The 14,105-nt window shown below is 41.6% G+C and overlaps 1 protein-coding gene across 11 annotated transcripts; it reads right to left on the minus strand.

The window, feature by feature from the left end:
- Window positions 1-122: 122 nt before the first annotated feature.
- On the minus strand, window positions 123-13,775 carry LOC116042282 (dynactin subunit 1-like). Of its 11 annotated transcripts, none has more exons than XM_031288411.2 (32): window positions 13,565-13,775; window positions 11,607-11,672; window positions 11,295-11,489; window positions 11,015-11,096; window positions 10,873-10,904; window positions 10,469-10,489; window positions 9,785-9,808; window positions 9,272-9,358; window positions 8,673-8,822; window positions 8,378-8,401; window positions 7,338-7,535; window positions 6,920-7,124; window positions 6,726-6,804; window positions 6,391-6,550; window positions 6,085-6,189; window positions 5,696-5,887; window positions 5,412-5,528; window positions 5,176-5,328; window positions 4,903-5,063; window positions 4,533-4,701; window positions 4,170-4,238; window positions 3,742-3,954; window positions 2,969-3,130; window positions 2,579-2,710; window positions 2,316-2,441; window positions 2,048-2,190; window positions 1,795-1,961; window positions 1,437-1,558; window positions 1,161-1,356; window positions 985-1,058; window positions 805-894; window positions 123-695 (listed from the first exon to the last, which is right to left on the minus strand). In XM_031288411.2, the coding sequence occupies exons 2-32, from the start codon at window positions 11,646-11,648 to the stop codon at window positions 558-560; spliced, it is 3,828 nt and encodes a 1,275-aa protein (XP_031144271.1). In that variant the 5' UTR covers window positions 11,649-11,672; window positions 13,565-13,775; the 3' UTR covers window positions 123-557. The 11 variants fall into 11 exon arrangements, with proteins under 11 accessions (XP_031144271.1, XP_031144267.1, XP_031144268.1 ...); XM_031288407.2 differs by lacking the exon at window positions 13,565-13,775 and adding an exon at window positions 12,621-12,814; XM_031288408.2 differs by lacking the exon at window positions 13,565-13,775 and adding an exon at window positions 12,621-12,813 and having other exon boundaries at window positions 1,437-1,555.
- Window positions 13,776-14,105: the final 330 nt, after the last annotated feature.

The following is a 14,105-nucleotide window of genomic DNA, read 5'->3' on the forward strand; positions in this document are numbered from 1 at the left end:
ACTTGGGACCAGACAGTGGAACTTGATATTAGACTGTACATTTTGGAGCAGCTCATTTCTTTTAGTTTGCAGAGGACATACAGGTACAATATATCAAATCAAAATTGACATTGACATGTTTCTTGCTCTGAAGTGAATTGCTTTTATTGTCTGAATTACTACAAATACAAAAGATACAAAGGGAAAGACTATTACTAGGTGCAAGTACAGTAAAAATGACTTAACTTTCTCCTTTTCCCACAAAGTTGGTAAAATTGGGGCATACAAACGCTTTCAGTGAAAACAGGACACCTTCATAATGTGACATTCAGGAGTCAAATCCATTTGGACTTCATTTAAAACACCAGTTTTACGTCAATATAAAGTCACTGCTGTGCCTTAATGTTATTAGTGCTATAGTCTGCAAATATTGGATACAATTTCCTGAGAATAGTGAAAAGCAAAAGGGATAAATAAAGGAGAATGTTGGAGTAAAGTGGAAGCTGGAATGAGAATAAAGAACAAAAGCTTTTCTTGATGTACTGCTAATTATATCTGTGGGCCAATGGCATGCTGTCTTAGGCCATGAGGAGGCGGTGCACTTTCTGCAGCTGCTGCTGTGATAGGACGAGGTGATGGACTTGTTCCTGTCCACGGGTGCAAGGAATGGCAACACGACCCACAAACACTGTTCCTCCCTGCTTCTCTTCCTTGGCCTAGGAAACAATGCATATATGTACATGTATTGACACCTTCTGACTAGAAAAGATCAAACTTTGTTAAATATTGTAGCTGATGGTGTGTGGGAGTACTGTTTTGTTTTACCTTAACAAAAGAGGAGGCGGGGAAGGTGGCGAAGTCAGAGGAAGCCTTAGCTCCAGGCTGATAGGAGACAACATGTTCGGCAACTTCTCCCTGAAACAGAGAAGGGTCCAAATGTTTGGTTTTTGTATTGTTAACTTATTGACATGGTGAGGAGAACAGATATGATTCTGAAGTTGTCACCTTGAGTTTGTCCAGAGCATCACTGAGGTTCTGCAGTCGAGCTGTCTGCTCCAGCAGCTGGGCACCGGCACTAACTAGGAGAAACACAGAAAGAGAGGAGAGAAAGACCAACAATGAACCAGGACGCTCAGGCGCACACAGGAGAGGAAGGTTTGGAAACTGACACACATACACACCTGCTGTCTTCCCACTGATGTCCACCACTTTAACCTCTGAACTCAGCTTGAGCAGTGTTGACAGCATTTGGTCAGTCCTGCGATAGATGCCTGTGTTTAGTCCTTCTGGTGGCATGGAGCTTTCTTTGGACACTTTTGGTAGTTTGGGAGGGCAGAGTGGAGGCAGGGAGGCCAGCTGGGCTCTCATCTTCTCCGCCTGTAAGTCGATATACTCAGACTTTAGACAGCTAGCACAATATTATAATATTAATAATACTAACTCCAACACCAGTGTACCTTGAGTCTGTTGTTTTCATTCTTGAGGTGTTTAATACCCAGTCTCTGGGTCTCAACCTGCTGCCTGAGGAGAGGGGAGTCAACCACCTGTACTTGTCCTGCCAGGGATGGAGTCAGACCTGCTGGAGAGGGACAGGGGAAATGGTGAGACATTCAATCACTGACAGCCTGTGCTTCTCCTTTAACAGTGTTGTGTTCCCCCGCTATTGCAGTAATCCAATTACACAAACTGCAGGCATAAAATATCTCACTATGCGCTGGTTGAAATAGCATCTCAGAAGGTTGAATTAGAGGCCACACCTTTTATCAGACATAAAATGATTTTGATCTCCTTAAAGAAAAATCGACAGTAATTCACCTCCTGCAGATCCCTGAACAATGGAGGCGATTCCAGAGGCAGGTGTGGCTCTCAGGCCTTCGATGGTCATCTTGGATTGGTTATTAATACGTAGTTTCAGCTCTGCCTTCTCTGCCTCTAGCTGGTCGATATCAGCCTGCAGGGCATCCATTGTCTCCTCAAACTCCCTGAAGATGAGGAGGAAAGGAAGGTGAGCGAGCAGGAAAATAAGCTGTGTTGAAAAGAGGTCCGTGTGCTTCTTTATCACTCTTACTTTTCTTTTTTCTTCAGCAGGGCGAGGTTTTCATCCAGCTTGGTCTGAATCTTCTCCACACGTTCATCGGCGTCTTTGGTGGAGGTGTCCAGCTTCTTCTCCAGCAGGCTCAGACGGACGTTGGCCTCACTCAGCTCCTCACCCTGGGAAGAGGTGAGGTACAATCACATTGGTTATGCCTGTTTCGGATGCTTTTCTATTTCAAACTGGCAGACTTCTGTAAAACACTTCACAGAGAAAGGTTAGTGATTTTTGTTGGAGGTGTCACCTTGATCTTGAGGGACTTCTTGACCTCCTTGATAACCGTCTCTCTGTCTTCTAGTTTAACTCCTAGACCCTCAGCGTCAGTCATCTCAGCCCTGACGGTGGATGCTCTAATCTCCACTGGAGGAGGCTGAGGACGTGGAGGACATGATCAAATAGTAAGAATTGGAACTGGGATTAAATCATTAACGGCAGAAATATTGCTTGAATTGCAATGTCTGAATTATGTGACTCATTAACGAGAAAAAAGTTAAGGCAAACCGATACCTTGCCCTGTGGTTTGTCAGCATCATACTCTCCTTCCTGCATGGCCGTGGCCATCTTGTTCATGGTAGCGATGACGGAGGTGCAGGACTGACGCAGACTCTCTGGGCCATTCAGGCCTTGAGAGCCATACACCTTAGAACAAGGAGTGGAGATTAATACAACAACACAACCTAAAACCAACAACCTATGTCTACTTGTCCCAAAACAGCAATACGCAAGTTTAACATGAATCGAACAGCATTTGAAAATGCTTAGAACATCTGTACCTATTGATTCTCAATTTAAACAAAAACAGAAATACCTGAAACTAAAATCGTCAGTGATAAATGTCCCGTTGTTTGGGTCAAGAGTATCGGGCAAATGGAACATGATTATTAACAGTCAAACTACCTGCTCCACGGCCTTGCAGGCGATATCCTCCAGTTTGAGAGCGTTGAGCCCCTCCTGTTCTGTCAGCGGAGCAACCATCTGAGCTCCAGCTGCAGCCACCTCCTGCAGCACAGCCACCACACGGGTCAGCTGGCGCCTGCACTCCGTCAGCGACTCCGACACCTCCCAGATGAGACAATATGTCAGTCAAATATCTACTGTAGATCACTCATTTCACTGTGAGCGTTAGTAAGTCAAAGATCATTAGACAGAGTGTGTGTGTGTGTGTGTGTGTGTGTGTGTGTGTGTGTGTGTGTGTGTGTGTGTGTGTGTGTGTGTGTGTGTGTGTGTGTGTGTGTGTGTGTAAGAGGTGTGAATCTTCACTGATCTCCCGATTTGATTACGATTATCATGTCTTCGATTCAATATCTCGATGCGTCAAATACATTTTTCTATTAAAGCCATATAGGATATTTAATTCATAGCTTTTCAAGCTTCAAAAATAAAACATTCTGCAGTGCTCTAATACTAAATAAATTGGATACATAAAACTACAGCACTGAGCACATGGCACTTCCTGAATGTGAAAAACATAACAGAATATGTAAACAGAAAGGTTGTTAGGCCTACATTCAATTTTAACCAGTAAATAATCGATTATGGCCAGGCCGATTATCGATGCAGCATCGTCCATGTCCACGATTCGATGCATCGATTGTTTGATTAATTTCAACACCTCTAGTGTGTGTGTGTGATTTTTAACTTGTCTATATGTTTGTTTCTGTATCCCGTACCTCTTGTCCAAAGTTAAGAGCAGCGGGTGCTCCAACTACATCTGGTCCAGGCATGCGACGGCGGATCTTCTTACAGAACTGTTTGATATCAGAGCAGGAAGTGTCCAGGTCCTTTAGAAGAACAGTAAGGCCTGAGCTCTCCTGACCTGCTGCCAGGAACACCCGCAGGCGAGCTACCTCCACTCCCATGCAGTCCAGTGCACTCTGGGTAAACTGGAGGTGAGAGGTGGGGATAAGTGATGTTAGGAGACGCTATTGCTATACTCTCATTTCTGTTTATTATAGGACTTTTTTTTCTTGGAGGGAAAAAAGTATGTATTACAATTAAAAGATGAATAATCTTTCTAAACAACTACATTGTTGAGATTTCTCCTGAAATTGTTTACTCTGTACTAGGAGTAAAACTCTGCTGAAGCAGCTTAACGTACCTTAATGTGGTCAGCCAGCTGCACTGTGCAGTCTTCAGTATGATCTGCCAGATGGACGCTGTGTAGTTGCTGGAAGACAAAACAACAGTGAAAAACTTTAGATTTAAGAAAAGATTATGGGCTGGTTGCACCAAAATACATAAACACAGTTGTTGAGTATATATTTGTATTTGATAGTAGTTGTAAAACAAATGTACAGCAGCTGAGAGACTCATTTAGAACAATCACATAATAGTTTTACATGAACATCGGAAGATCCTAACAAATGATGTTAAGAAAATGGATTCAGGGGTTTGATTAAGTGTGTGTGTTTAAAAGATGGATACAACTCTGGTAAGTTCTTTAACCACATTCTTTTGTTACCTGATAGTACTTGATGGCCTTAGTCAGAGGTTCCACCTGGATGGTCTCATCTAGCTGATCTTTATGCAGCAGGTCGATGAAATAATCCAGAGAGCGCTCATGGAAGCTCATTTCAGAGTAGAGGGTACCCATGCGCTTAAAAACCTCCACACTGCAGGTATTCAGAGCCCTAGAATCAGAGCAGAGAGGAGTGAAAAGAACAGAAAAATTGTTACTGAATAAGGTTTACAATATCACAGCAAGATTATTATTATTACTATTTTATTTTAGTAAAAAACAATAATTGCTGGGAGCCCGTACACAATTCTTCAAAATTCTCTGGAAGTAATACCATATTTTATTTCTGACACATTCGTGATAACGTGCTTACTGTTCATATTTGTGCAGAGTGGCCTGCAGCAGGCAGAGGGAGTAGACCAGTCCTGAGGCAAAACTGCGCTGTTCTCCTGGAGGCCCTCTGAGCCCCGTCCCCTGGGCCAAATTCCCATTCAAGTCAAACTTCTCCTGGGCCTGTTTACTGATCAGCTCGGCCTACCAGGTAAGGGACACGCACAGAAGCATTCATTATTACTAGGCACAGCAAAATGAGTTCATAGTGATCCGGATTAGACAAAAAAATGCTCGTACTCATTTGTCCACATACCTTGCAGATAAGCCTCGGGATGAGCAGAAGGACCAGAATACAGTCGTGATCTCCACCATGACGGAGGAAGGAGTCCGGCATGAAGGAGGTGAGGAGGGATACCTGTCTGTTTGACTGAGCCACTTCCATTTTCCTCAGCTCCATCTCAATGGCCTAGGAACACAGATTATAAGCAAATGTTGTTAAAAGGTGTAAACTCATCATTCCTGGCATGGTAACACATGAAGGTTTCCTACCTTGGCATAAGCCCTGGTCTCTGCAAACTTAATCTTGAAGTCAAATAGTTCAGCAGGCGGTTGTTGAACTTGTTCAGCATTTGCATTCTGCTGGGTGATCAGCTCTCTGTTGGCCTCCTGGTGCGCAGGGGAAAAGCACATACAGTGTCAGAGCATCCACCCTGTAGGCTTCCTCATCCAGTGTACAGGAGGCAAATTCCCTAACAACTAAGTTGTATAGCAAAAATGTAATGAATCCTCTGATTATTTCCTTGAGCATGCGTGTTTCCCTCCTTTCCACCCACCTGTAGGCTGGTGGTGAGGTCTCTGTATTTGCGGATGGTCTGCTGGTAATCAGCTACAGTCTCCTGGGCAGCCTCCACCCTTTTTTCAGCCTCTCTGACCTTTGCTGCACTCAGGTCCACCTGCTCCCTCAGTTCCATTTCTGTCTCCCGGCCATTCTCCTGGAGCTCATCGTTCATCTCATTAATGGCCTCCTATTGTTACAGAAAATAAATTCAGTGATAAATGTCCTATGTTTTTAGCTTATTCTACTTCTTTTCAACCTTTGTACTAATTTCCTAGTTACTTATACCATTATGTTGCTATGAATTTACCTGAAAATGAGAATCTAATTGTGAATACTTGCATAGTTTGTATTGTAAGACAGGAATCAAAATGCATTTGTACAGACCAAATCGGTGACTGTTTCTCTCAGCTCTCTGACTTTCTCCTCCAGGTCGAGGTTCCTCTCTGTGAGGGTCTCCACCATCTCCTCTGACCCCAGAGCAGCATCCACCTGGTAACAAACAACAGTCCTTGTTTCTTTTAAATATAACTCAGCCTAAACCTGTTCATACCTGTTCACTGTTAATAACAGTATTTGACTTGGTTTCTTTTATGTTCACCATATTAATGTGCAACCTCCAGAAACATCATCAGAGACTCATGAAAACATTTCCTCTCTGTAATCCTATTCCTCCTCTTTTCTTGACTTTACCTGCTCCTTCAGTTCATCAATAGTGGCCTCCGCCTGCTTAATATCCTCCTGCAGTTTTTCCTTCTGAGTTCTCAGAGTCTCCAGCTCAGAGTTCTTCTTCTCCATCTGCTTCTGCAGCTTTACATGCTCCTGCTTCTCCGAAGTAGACAGGTCACGCATCCTGAGGAGGAAAAGTTAAATTACAACAAGGTTATTTATTGGGTTCAGACCAAAATGTTGACAGCTAAAACTGCCAAATGCCCATTCCAGGCCTTGTATTCATGGACTATTTTTAGGACTAAGTTTATTTATTTATACTTTAATCAAAAACAGCTTTTTAATGACATTTGACTGACCGAACCAGTGCCTCTTTTAGTCTGCCATTCTGCTCCTCTAGCTGTTTGACATGGTAACTTGAAGCGGCTCCATCTGAGCCTGCAGAAGAAAAAGAAAAGGCAACACAGTCAGGGAAAGCAGGGCATGAATAAAGTAGAAAGAAAGGAGACACACAGATATAAGGCCTTTGCGGATTAGTGAAAAGAGCGCACACCTTTCTCTGAAATCTCATGTCTAAGGATCTCCAGGTCCATGGAGAGCTCCTCCGTCTTCTCTTTCAGCGTGTCCACCTCCACTTGCAGTGACTCGGCCCGCTCTTCAGCCATCTCTTTGTCCAGTGTGGCCATCTCTATGGCGTCTGCCGTGTCGGACATCTCTTCCATGTAGCGGTCCTTGGCCTCCTGTGCCTCACGGGCGTCCTGGGAGGAGGAGGTACAAAATAAAACTCTAGAAAATCATGTATGATGAGAGTGGAGCAGCTTCTTTAAAATACTACATGTCTTAGACATATCAATCATTACATGTCCTACAAATTAGTATTATTTTAATCTTTGTTACAATATATTGTTAATATCAATAATGGTATAATTCAGCATTAAGACAAATTGTTAGTACTATATTTTCCTGTGTACCTTCTTGGCCTCTTTCAGTTGTTTCTGCAGATCAGCCTGCTGCTCTTGCATTTTGGTCTTCCACTCCTGAAGCTGCTCCAGCTGGATCTTGTATTTCTCGAGCTCCTTCAGCTTGGCTTTGTCCTCTGTCCGTTTCATCTTCAGTGTTTCCAGCTTCTCCTCCAGGTCCTTGACCTGAGCTCGCATTGATTCCTCCTCCTGAGAAGGATGGATGGGTGGAGGGGAGAAGCAAGAGGACAGTTTAAATCTGCTGCCTCTAGTATAGTAGTATAGTATAGTATAGTATTAACTAGACTTCATTTATGTCCCAAGATTTTATTTTAAGACAGTAAAGAAACAAAAAACACTTATCAAGTACCACCACCAAAAACCCAGAACAAGATAATAAATGCTGCTCCAAATTAATTTGCCAATAAGTTCCTCACTTAAAGCTTTAGTGCGTAACTTTTTTATAATAATGAACGTCCGTTACATTGCTACAAAGCTAATAAAGACTATCAGCTCCACACCTCAGTATTTCTCAGTATGGCTATGTTCAGAAGATTGTGGTGTCAGGCGCCTTTCGCGCACAGAAACTCTAGTGAAGATCATTACCTCTTCTGAAGAGTCCATGTTTTTTTAATCCTCCGTGTCCTCCTTGGCTACTAGCAACTGTGTGGAGGAGGAGTGGGGGCTGAGCGCAATCACGGAAGGCTAGTATCATGTGGATGCGCCGACAGTTTTGTTGTCATTACTTTGAATTCCTCATGGGGGGAGACAGAAACTACACACTATACATAGCTTTAACTAACTTTAACCTCTGAATTCACCGCCTCAAAAGGAACCTAACATTTTAGAGCTATGGAGAAAGATTAATCAATTCTCTCCAAACACAATGATGGAATTGGGTGTCTGAGAAAGTTAAACCATGCATCATCATCACCACATAATTCATTGTGATGACATTACAAAACTCAAGTATTCAAGGGTCATCTGATGAGTTTGTTAGTAAAGTCATGCCAGGTATCATCAGCATGCATGTAGCCATTAGAAAACTCTACCTGCTTGGAAATGGCAGGTTCCACCTGGTCAAACAATGAAAACATGGATGTAATGGGACAAAATGCCAGATATAATGGAAAAATAGGAACAAAATGATGGAGATGTGACGTACTGACAAAGCTGGAAGCACCGAAAAAATGAATCAATCTTTAAAAGAACAAATGTTGATCTCCTGTGCTGTTGATATTGTCATGAATTCCATATGAAAAATGAAACGTGTAACATATTGAATGAGCATTTTTTTGTTTGTTGTGCAGACACTAAAATTGTCTCTCCTTATTGTCAGTGACCCACCTTGCTTGGAGTAGCCGGGACCGGGACCGCCACTGCTGCAGGCGACCCGCTGGGCTGAGGAATAACAGGAGCCCCCAGTGCACCCTGATGGGAGGACAGGCTCGCCTCACTCACATCACCAGACAGATGGGACAGGCTCTCACGAGACGCCTGTTGACCAAGGCAGGTATGTGTTAGAGAGTTGCTAGAGGGAGAAGATGAGGAATGAAACGGAGGAAGAAAAGGAAGTAATGTGTGGTGTTAAGTATTTGAATGTCAGTAAAGAGCTTTTCCCACACAACTTTGATGAACCTAGTAGAAGAGTGAACATCCAGTGTTACATGCTGTGCCGCTGGTTTCATCTCACGATAGCTTATGGGCTAAAATATAATAATCTTCCTGACTTCATGCATCTTCCAAAACCAAACATTTCACCTCCCAGTGTCCCTCACAAGAGATGTTTTTCAAGTTCACACAGACACCACTTTGAGTTTGAATTGATCTGGTAGAGCGCTGCACCTGTGCACCAAAGGACAACAAATCACCAGTTTTCCGTGACAAAACAAATCACCACTCCCAGTGAAGTAACAGGTGAGTTACCCTGATATGACAGAGCGTACCATGCGCGGCAGGTTGGAGCGTCCGGAAGAACGTACCAAGAGGGAGGGGAGGGAGATGGCAGGCGTAAGACGACTTGGAGTGGTCCACTGCCACAGTGTGATTATAGAGACTGTGTTAGGACTCAAGAGTTATTTGTAAAACTCAGCTGCAAAGTTAGCTTGACGGTACAAAATGAAACCGCTTACTTATTTGTACACATTATAATTAGCAAGTCGGTTATACAAACATCCTGTTTTTTATGCTCCCATTGTATATGACATTTGTACAAGTGCAGAGAAGTACAACCAGCTTTTTTTTTTTTTAAATTATTAAACAAAGAAACAATTATCAGACAAAGTATGTACTTATCATACGACACAAAAATGCATGGCCTTTGAAAAGATTTCAAACATTTGAAGCTGTGCCCTTGATTTAACTTGCCAAGCACCCACAAAAAGTTGGAACAATAAAATAACAAAACTTTTCAGAATCAACTGTTGTTTTTCACCACTGTCTGCTGTAGACAAGCTCACCTTGGCAGAGCGGCGGGTAGAGGACTGGAGGAGAGGAGGAGGTGAGTAGCAGAAAGAGGGAGGGATGGGCACACGCACACACACACACACACAAAGATATACATACACACACACATACATCCAGTGGTGAAGCAAGATAAGAGATTAGCAGCACATAAGAAGCATACCCACTGTTAGTTCATGTCCACTGATCATAGTTGTGACGGCTGCATGCACCATTTAAAACCATCTTAAAGAATAGCTCTTCTGGATGACTCGAGCCAAAGGAGCAGAATAAAATGTGAACTCATGCAATGGTGTTAAAACAGTGGCAAAAATATCACTGAATTGTGGGGCCAAAAGGAATGACAAAGACACCATAATACAACGTATTATGTTACACATATTATGATATACGCCTTACAACGGTCGTAATTTCACATCTAAATGTTTGTGCTGAATGCCTTTACCAGAATAAAAAAAATAAAATGAAATGAGCAAACAGATCTGGTGTACAGAATGGAGTGCGGCCACAGAAAAGCAAGAGAAAATACAGTATGAATGACATCTATCAACGACAAGAGATGTCCCGTGCAAAATTCAACACGTAAAAGAATCCAATAAATACAAAAGACGAGTTGCCACATTAGTGTGATTAAGAACAACCAAGGCAAAAGCAAATGTGTTTAATTTAAATATTTCTACCTTCTTAACGTTCACAGGTGTCTGCAAAAGGTTTTCAGAAAAACAAAAATGAGAAGTCAACCAAAAGGCTGAGAGGCAAAACAGAAACCCATTAACATTGTACAGAAGAAAAGGGGGGAACATTTTGAAACAAAGCACCTCTAGTCTGGTAAAGAAGTCTGATTCATCTTGGTTAACACATTTAAACCTACCTAACTGCTCTGTAAAGGGCAGGAATTGAATTAAAGTGTAAGTAATTAACTTTAAAAGAGTAAATAAATGGACATCTTTCTTAAATCTACACTGCATACAAAGATCCACAGGAATCCAACCATGTTCAAAGCCAAGTCATGGAAACAACACAAGTTTACTGAACTGACAAAGGACTTTAAAAAAGCAGTGCGGTGCATATAATTGTTGCCTACCTGCTTGGTTGTTCTGGGAGTCTCAGGAATGTCTGCAGAAAAGAAATTAAGAATTATTATGTACTGTTATTATTATTATTAACTTGGAGGTACTTAAGGTACAAACGTATGAATTTCAAACACAGCTGTGGTTGACACTCACCTTTTTGCCTGGGTATCTTTGCAATGCCTGATTCAGGAGTATCTGGTGAGGTTGCACTGGAGCCATCTTCCACCACGTGGAGCTGTACAGAGTGACAGAGAAACAGGTGGTGATCAGGACAACACGGACATGAAATGGGAGCAGGAACAAATGTTTGTTTGTAGTCATAAATTCAGAAAAAAAGGTTCCTCAAACAACAATCAACAAAACCATTGACACTTTTCATACTAATTAAAGTATACATGCATCCTTACATCACAACATTTTTTCTGTCACTAACCTGGGACTGTCTGACAAATATCCCGTGATTTTCCTCACAGGCGAAGTAGCGTTTTCCCTGCACGGTGCCATCGTTCTTGCCTTTGGCCTCATCCAGTATGACGCCCACCCATTTCCCAGAGGCAAAGAGGGTGGCACCGATATAGGCAACAGTTCCACGCTGACCCTTCCCTATCACCTCCACTGTAGAGCCAATCTAGGAGAGGAGGAGCAGAGACAAGAGGATAAGACTGTGAGTCATTATGCACACTAGTAATTTGTTTATTTCCATACATTTGTTCCTTTCTTTTGTCTGTATTTAAAAGTGACCTACCTTTGGAGGTTTACTACTCTCCACCGTTCCTGTGCTGCTCATTTTGCTGATCAGTGGGCTGGTCAGCTGGAGGATTTGGGATATAGATGTGGGGAAGTAGAAAGAAATATGAGGAAATGTGGAAGAGAGAAAGTATAGGAAGGTTGGTTGCAAATGGGAATGAGGGGTAAGGTGGGAGAAGTAGAGAGATAGGGAAGAGGGAAGGTGAGGTCATTACATACCAGAGAATTTACTGTTTCAATTTCTGAATTCTTCAGACATGGTGACTTTTTAGAGCATAATCTCAGTCAAATTGACATAGCTTTATATGTATGTATGACAAATAATGTTTAATACTGTACACCAGACCTGCAAAAGACCGGAACAAACAGTATTGTTTTATGTGTAACAATAGTGACCCATAATTCTCCCTGCTCCAGCTATTAAGAGCAATCTTAGAAATCAAAAATATTCAATGACAGTCTTAAGGCCACAAAGCACAGCAACACACTCATGCACCCAGTCATATGTCCTGACTTCCTGATAAACAAGGCATATCCCTGCCTTGCTCACACAAAGATGCTTATTCAAGACAAACTAGGACTGCACTAAGCCTTTTATGGAGCTGTAGGGACATGTGAATTCACGCTGCCTCACAGTTCTAAACCACAGGGCAAAAAAACTGGATAGAAAAACTTTATCAAAGCCTTATGATAGAAGCAGAGTTTTGCAGAACGCTCTAGAATAATTACTAATTGAGATTAATGGGAACAAATCTTAACCATAAAGGACAGAAACTTCATTTTCTCCACAGGATATCTAGAGTTACCCAAATTATATTCTTCTCGTGTGAGGACCCAATTTGCAACCAAGTGAACCCTGCATCAACTGTATGGTGAGTGCCACAAACCTTTAGCTTTTTATAGGTTTAGCCATTATGATGTAATGATTTCTACTGATTAAGTGCATCAATCAAAATCAACACTGATGTACTAAATGAGATATTATTTAATATTGAGTGTCCATGTTACTCACCCGGGGGGTATAAGAATGTCGTCTGTTCAAAGCCATATTAGCAAGTTATGATGGTTTCACCTCCAGTACAAAGATAAGGCTCAAGTGGTTATTTTTCTCTGCTATATTACATCCCTTGAGAGGACAATACAAGACTGTGATTTCAGGGAGGGATCCTATGTGGTGCATCACAAAACGTCACAGCTGATTTGAACGGATAAAAGGGAGGGTAATATCTAGCTGTCTTCCCACAGAAACAACACATGGATGTTAGCTTGATGCTTTACATGGAGCCACTTGAATAGTGATGAGATAATCAATTTACTGGCCTACATTTATTTAGGAGTAGGTAAATGAGTAGTAACGTGTAGAGTAATTGCTGTGTCTTCCACCTTTCTTTGATACATTAACGTTATATGCTCGTATTTCACAACTTATATCACAGCTTATGTTAAACGAACTAACATGTTAAAAAGGAGCTCGTTTAATTATTCAATTACCGTTAGTTACCAGCTAGTGGCTGTCTTTAGCTAATATTTTTTTCGCTTGGTACTGTTTAGAGTCAGGTGCTAGGTTAATTTAATGACTTGTTTTTATTCTGTCAAAAAAAACCAATGCAATAAAAACAGCAGCTTTTCGACAGAAGAGGACAAAGTGCGATAAGAAGAAATGCCATCGAAGACAATCAAGCTAGCCTGCTTTATTGTTGCTGCATTGTTAGCTCGAGTTACGTTCAAAATAATACTGACAGCCATACACAACATTACTTTAAAATCGCTTAACCTTATGCTTTACTTTGCCATATGTTTAGTTAGACACCAGAACTGAGTTAAAAGCTAACGTTAGCTAACGTTAACGTTAAAACTGGCCAAGTCGGCTTAGCAAGCCAGCTAAAGTCACAAAGAAAGGTAACGTTACAGTTACGAAACTAACACAGAATACATGTATTCAGTAATTTAGCTTACCTGGCATACACAGAGATTCCTGTCTTTAAATGTAACTGTTTAAGGTGTTCATGCAGATAGCTAAACAATGATCCTCTGTTGTTGTTTTTTTGGCTACCTAGCTTGAAAATCCGGTAGTCTTTTTCGTTTTTTGACAGGTCACTTCCGGTGGCCTGACAGACCAAAGATAAGATGAATAGTGAGAATTATCGCCCCTGGTGGCTGCACCCATTTCTTTTTTCTTTTTTTTAAACAACCATTCATTTACAGCCCACTGCACATTTGGGATGGGGTGGCCTTTCTTCCTTTTGTCCATTTTACTCTTTTTTTTCTTTTTTACAAGGTGCATGGGAGTTTGCCATTTTCAGCTTCTTGAGGACCTAAAGTTGGGGACGTTGTTTCTTTTTTGGTCATATACAACTATGACTGTTACAATTACACATGTAAAATAAGTAAAGGTAAACAAAAAAAGAGTTAGAAATCGAAACACTAGTCTTGAGCTTTTTTAGTTTTCGCAATTTGACAACTTTATGCATAAGTATCTGTAAATAATTATCCAGAC

This window comes from Sander lucioperca, chromosome 9, assembly GCF_008315115.2.
Source record: "Sander lucioperca isolate FBNREF2018 chromosome 9, SLUC_FBN_1.2, whole genome shotgun sequence".
NCBI classification, from domain to species: domain Eukaryota; kingdom Metazoa; phylum Chordata; class Actinopteri; order Perciformes; family Percidae; genus Sander; species Sander lucioperca.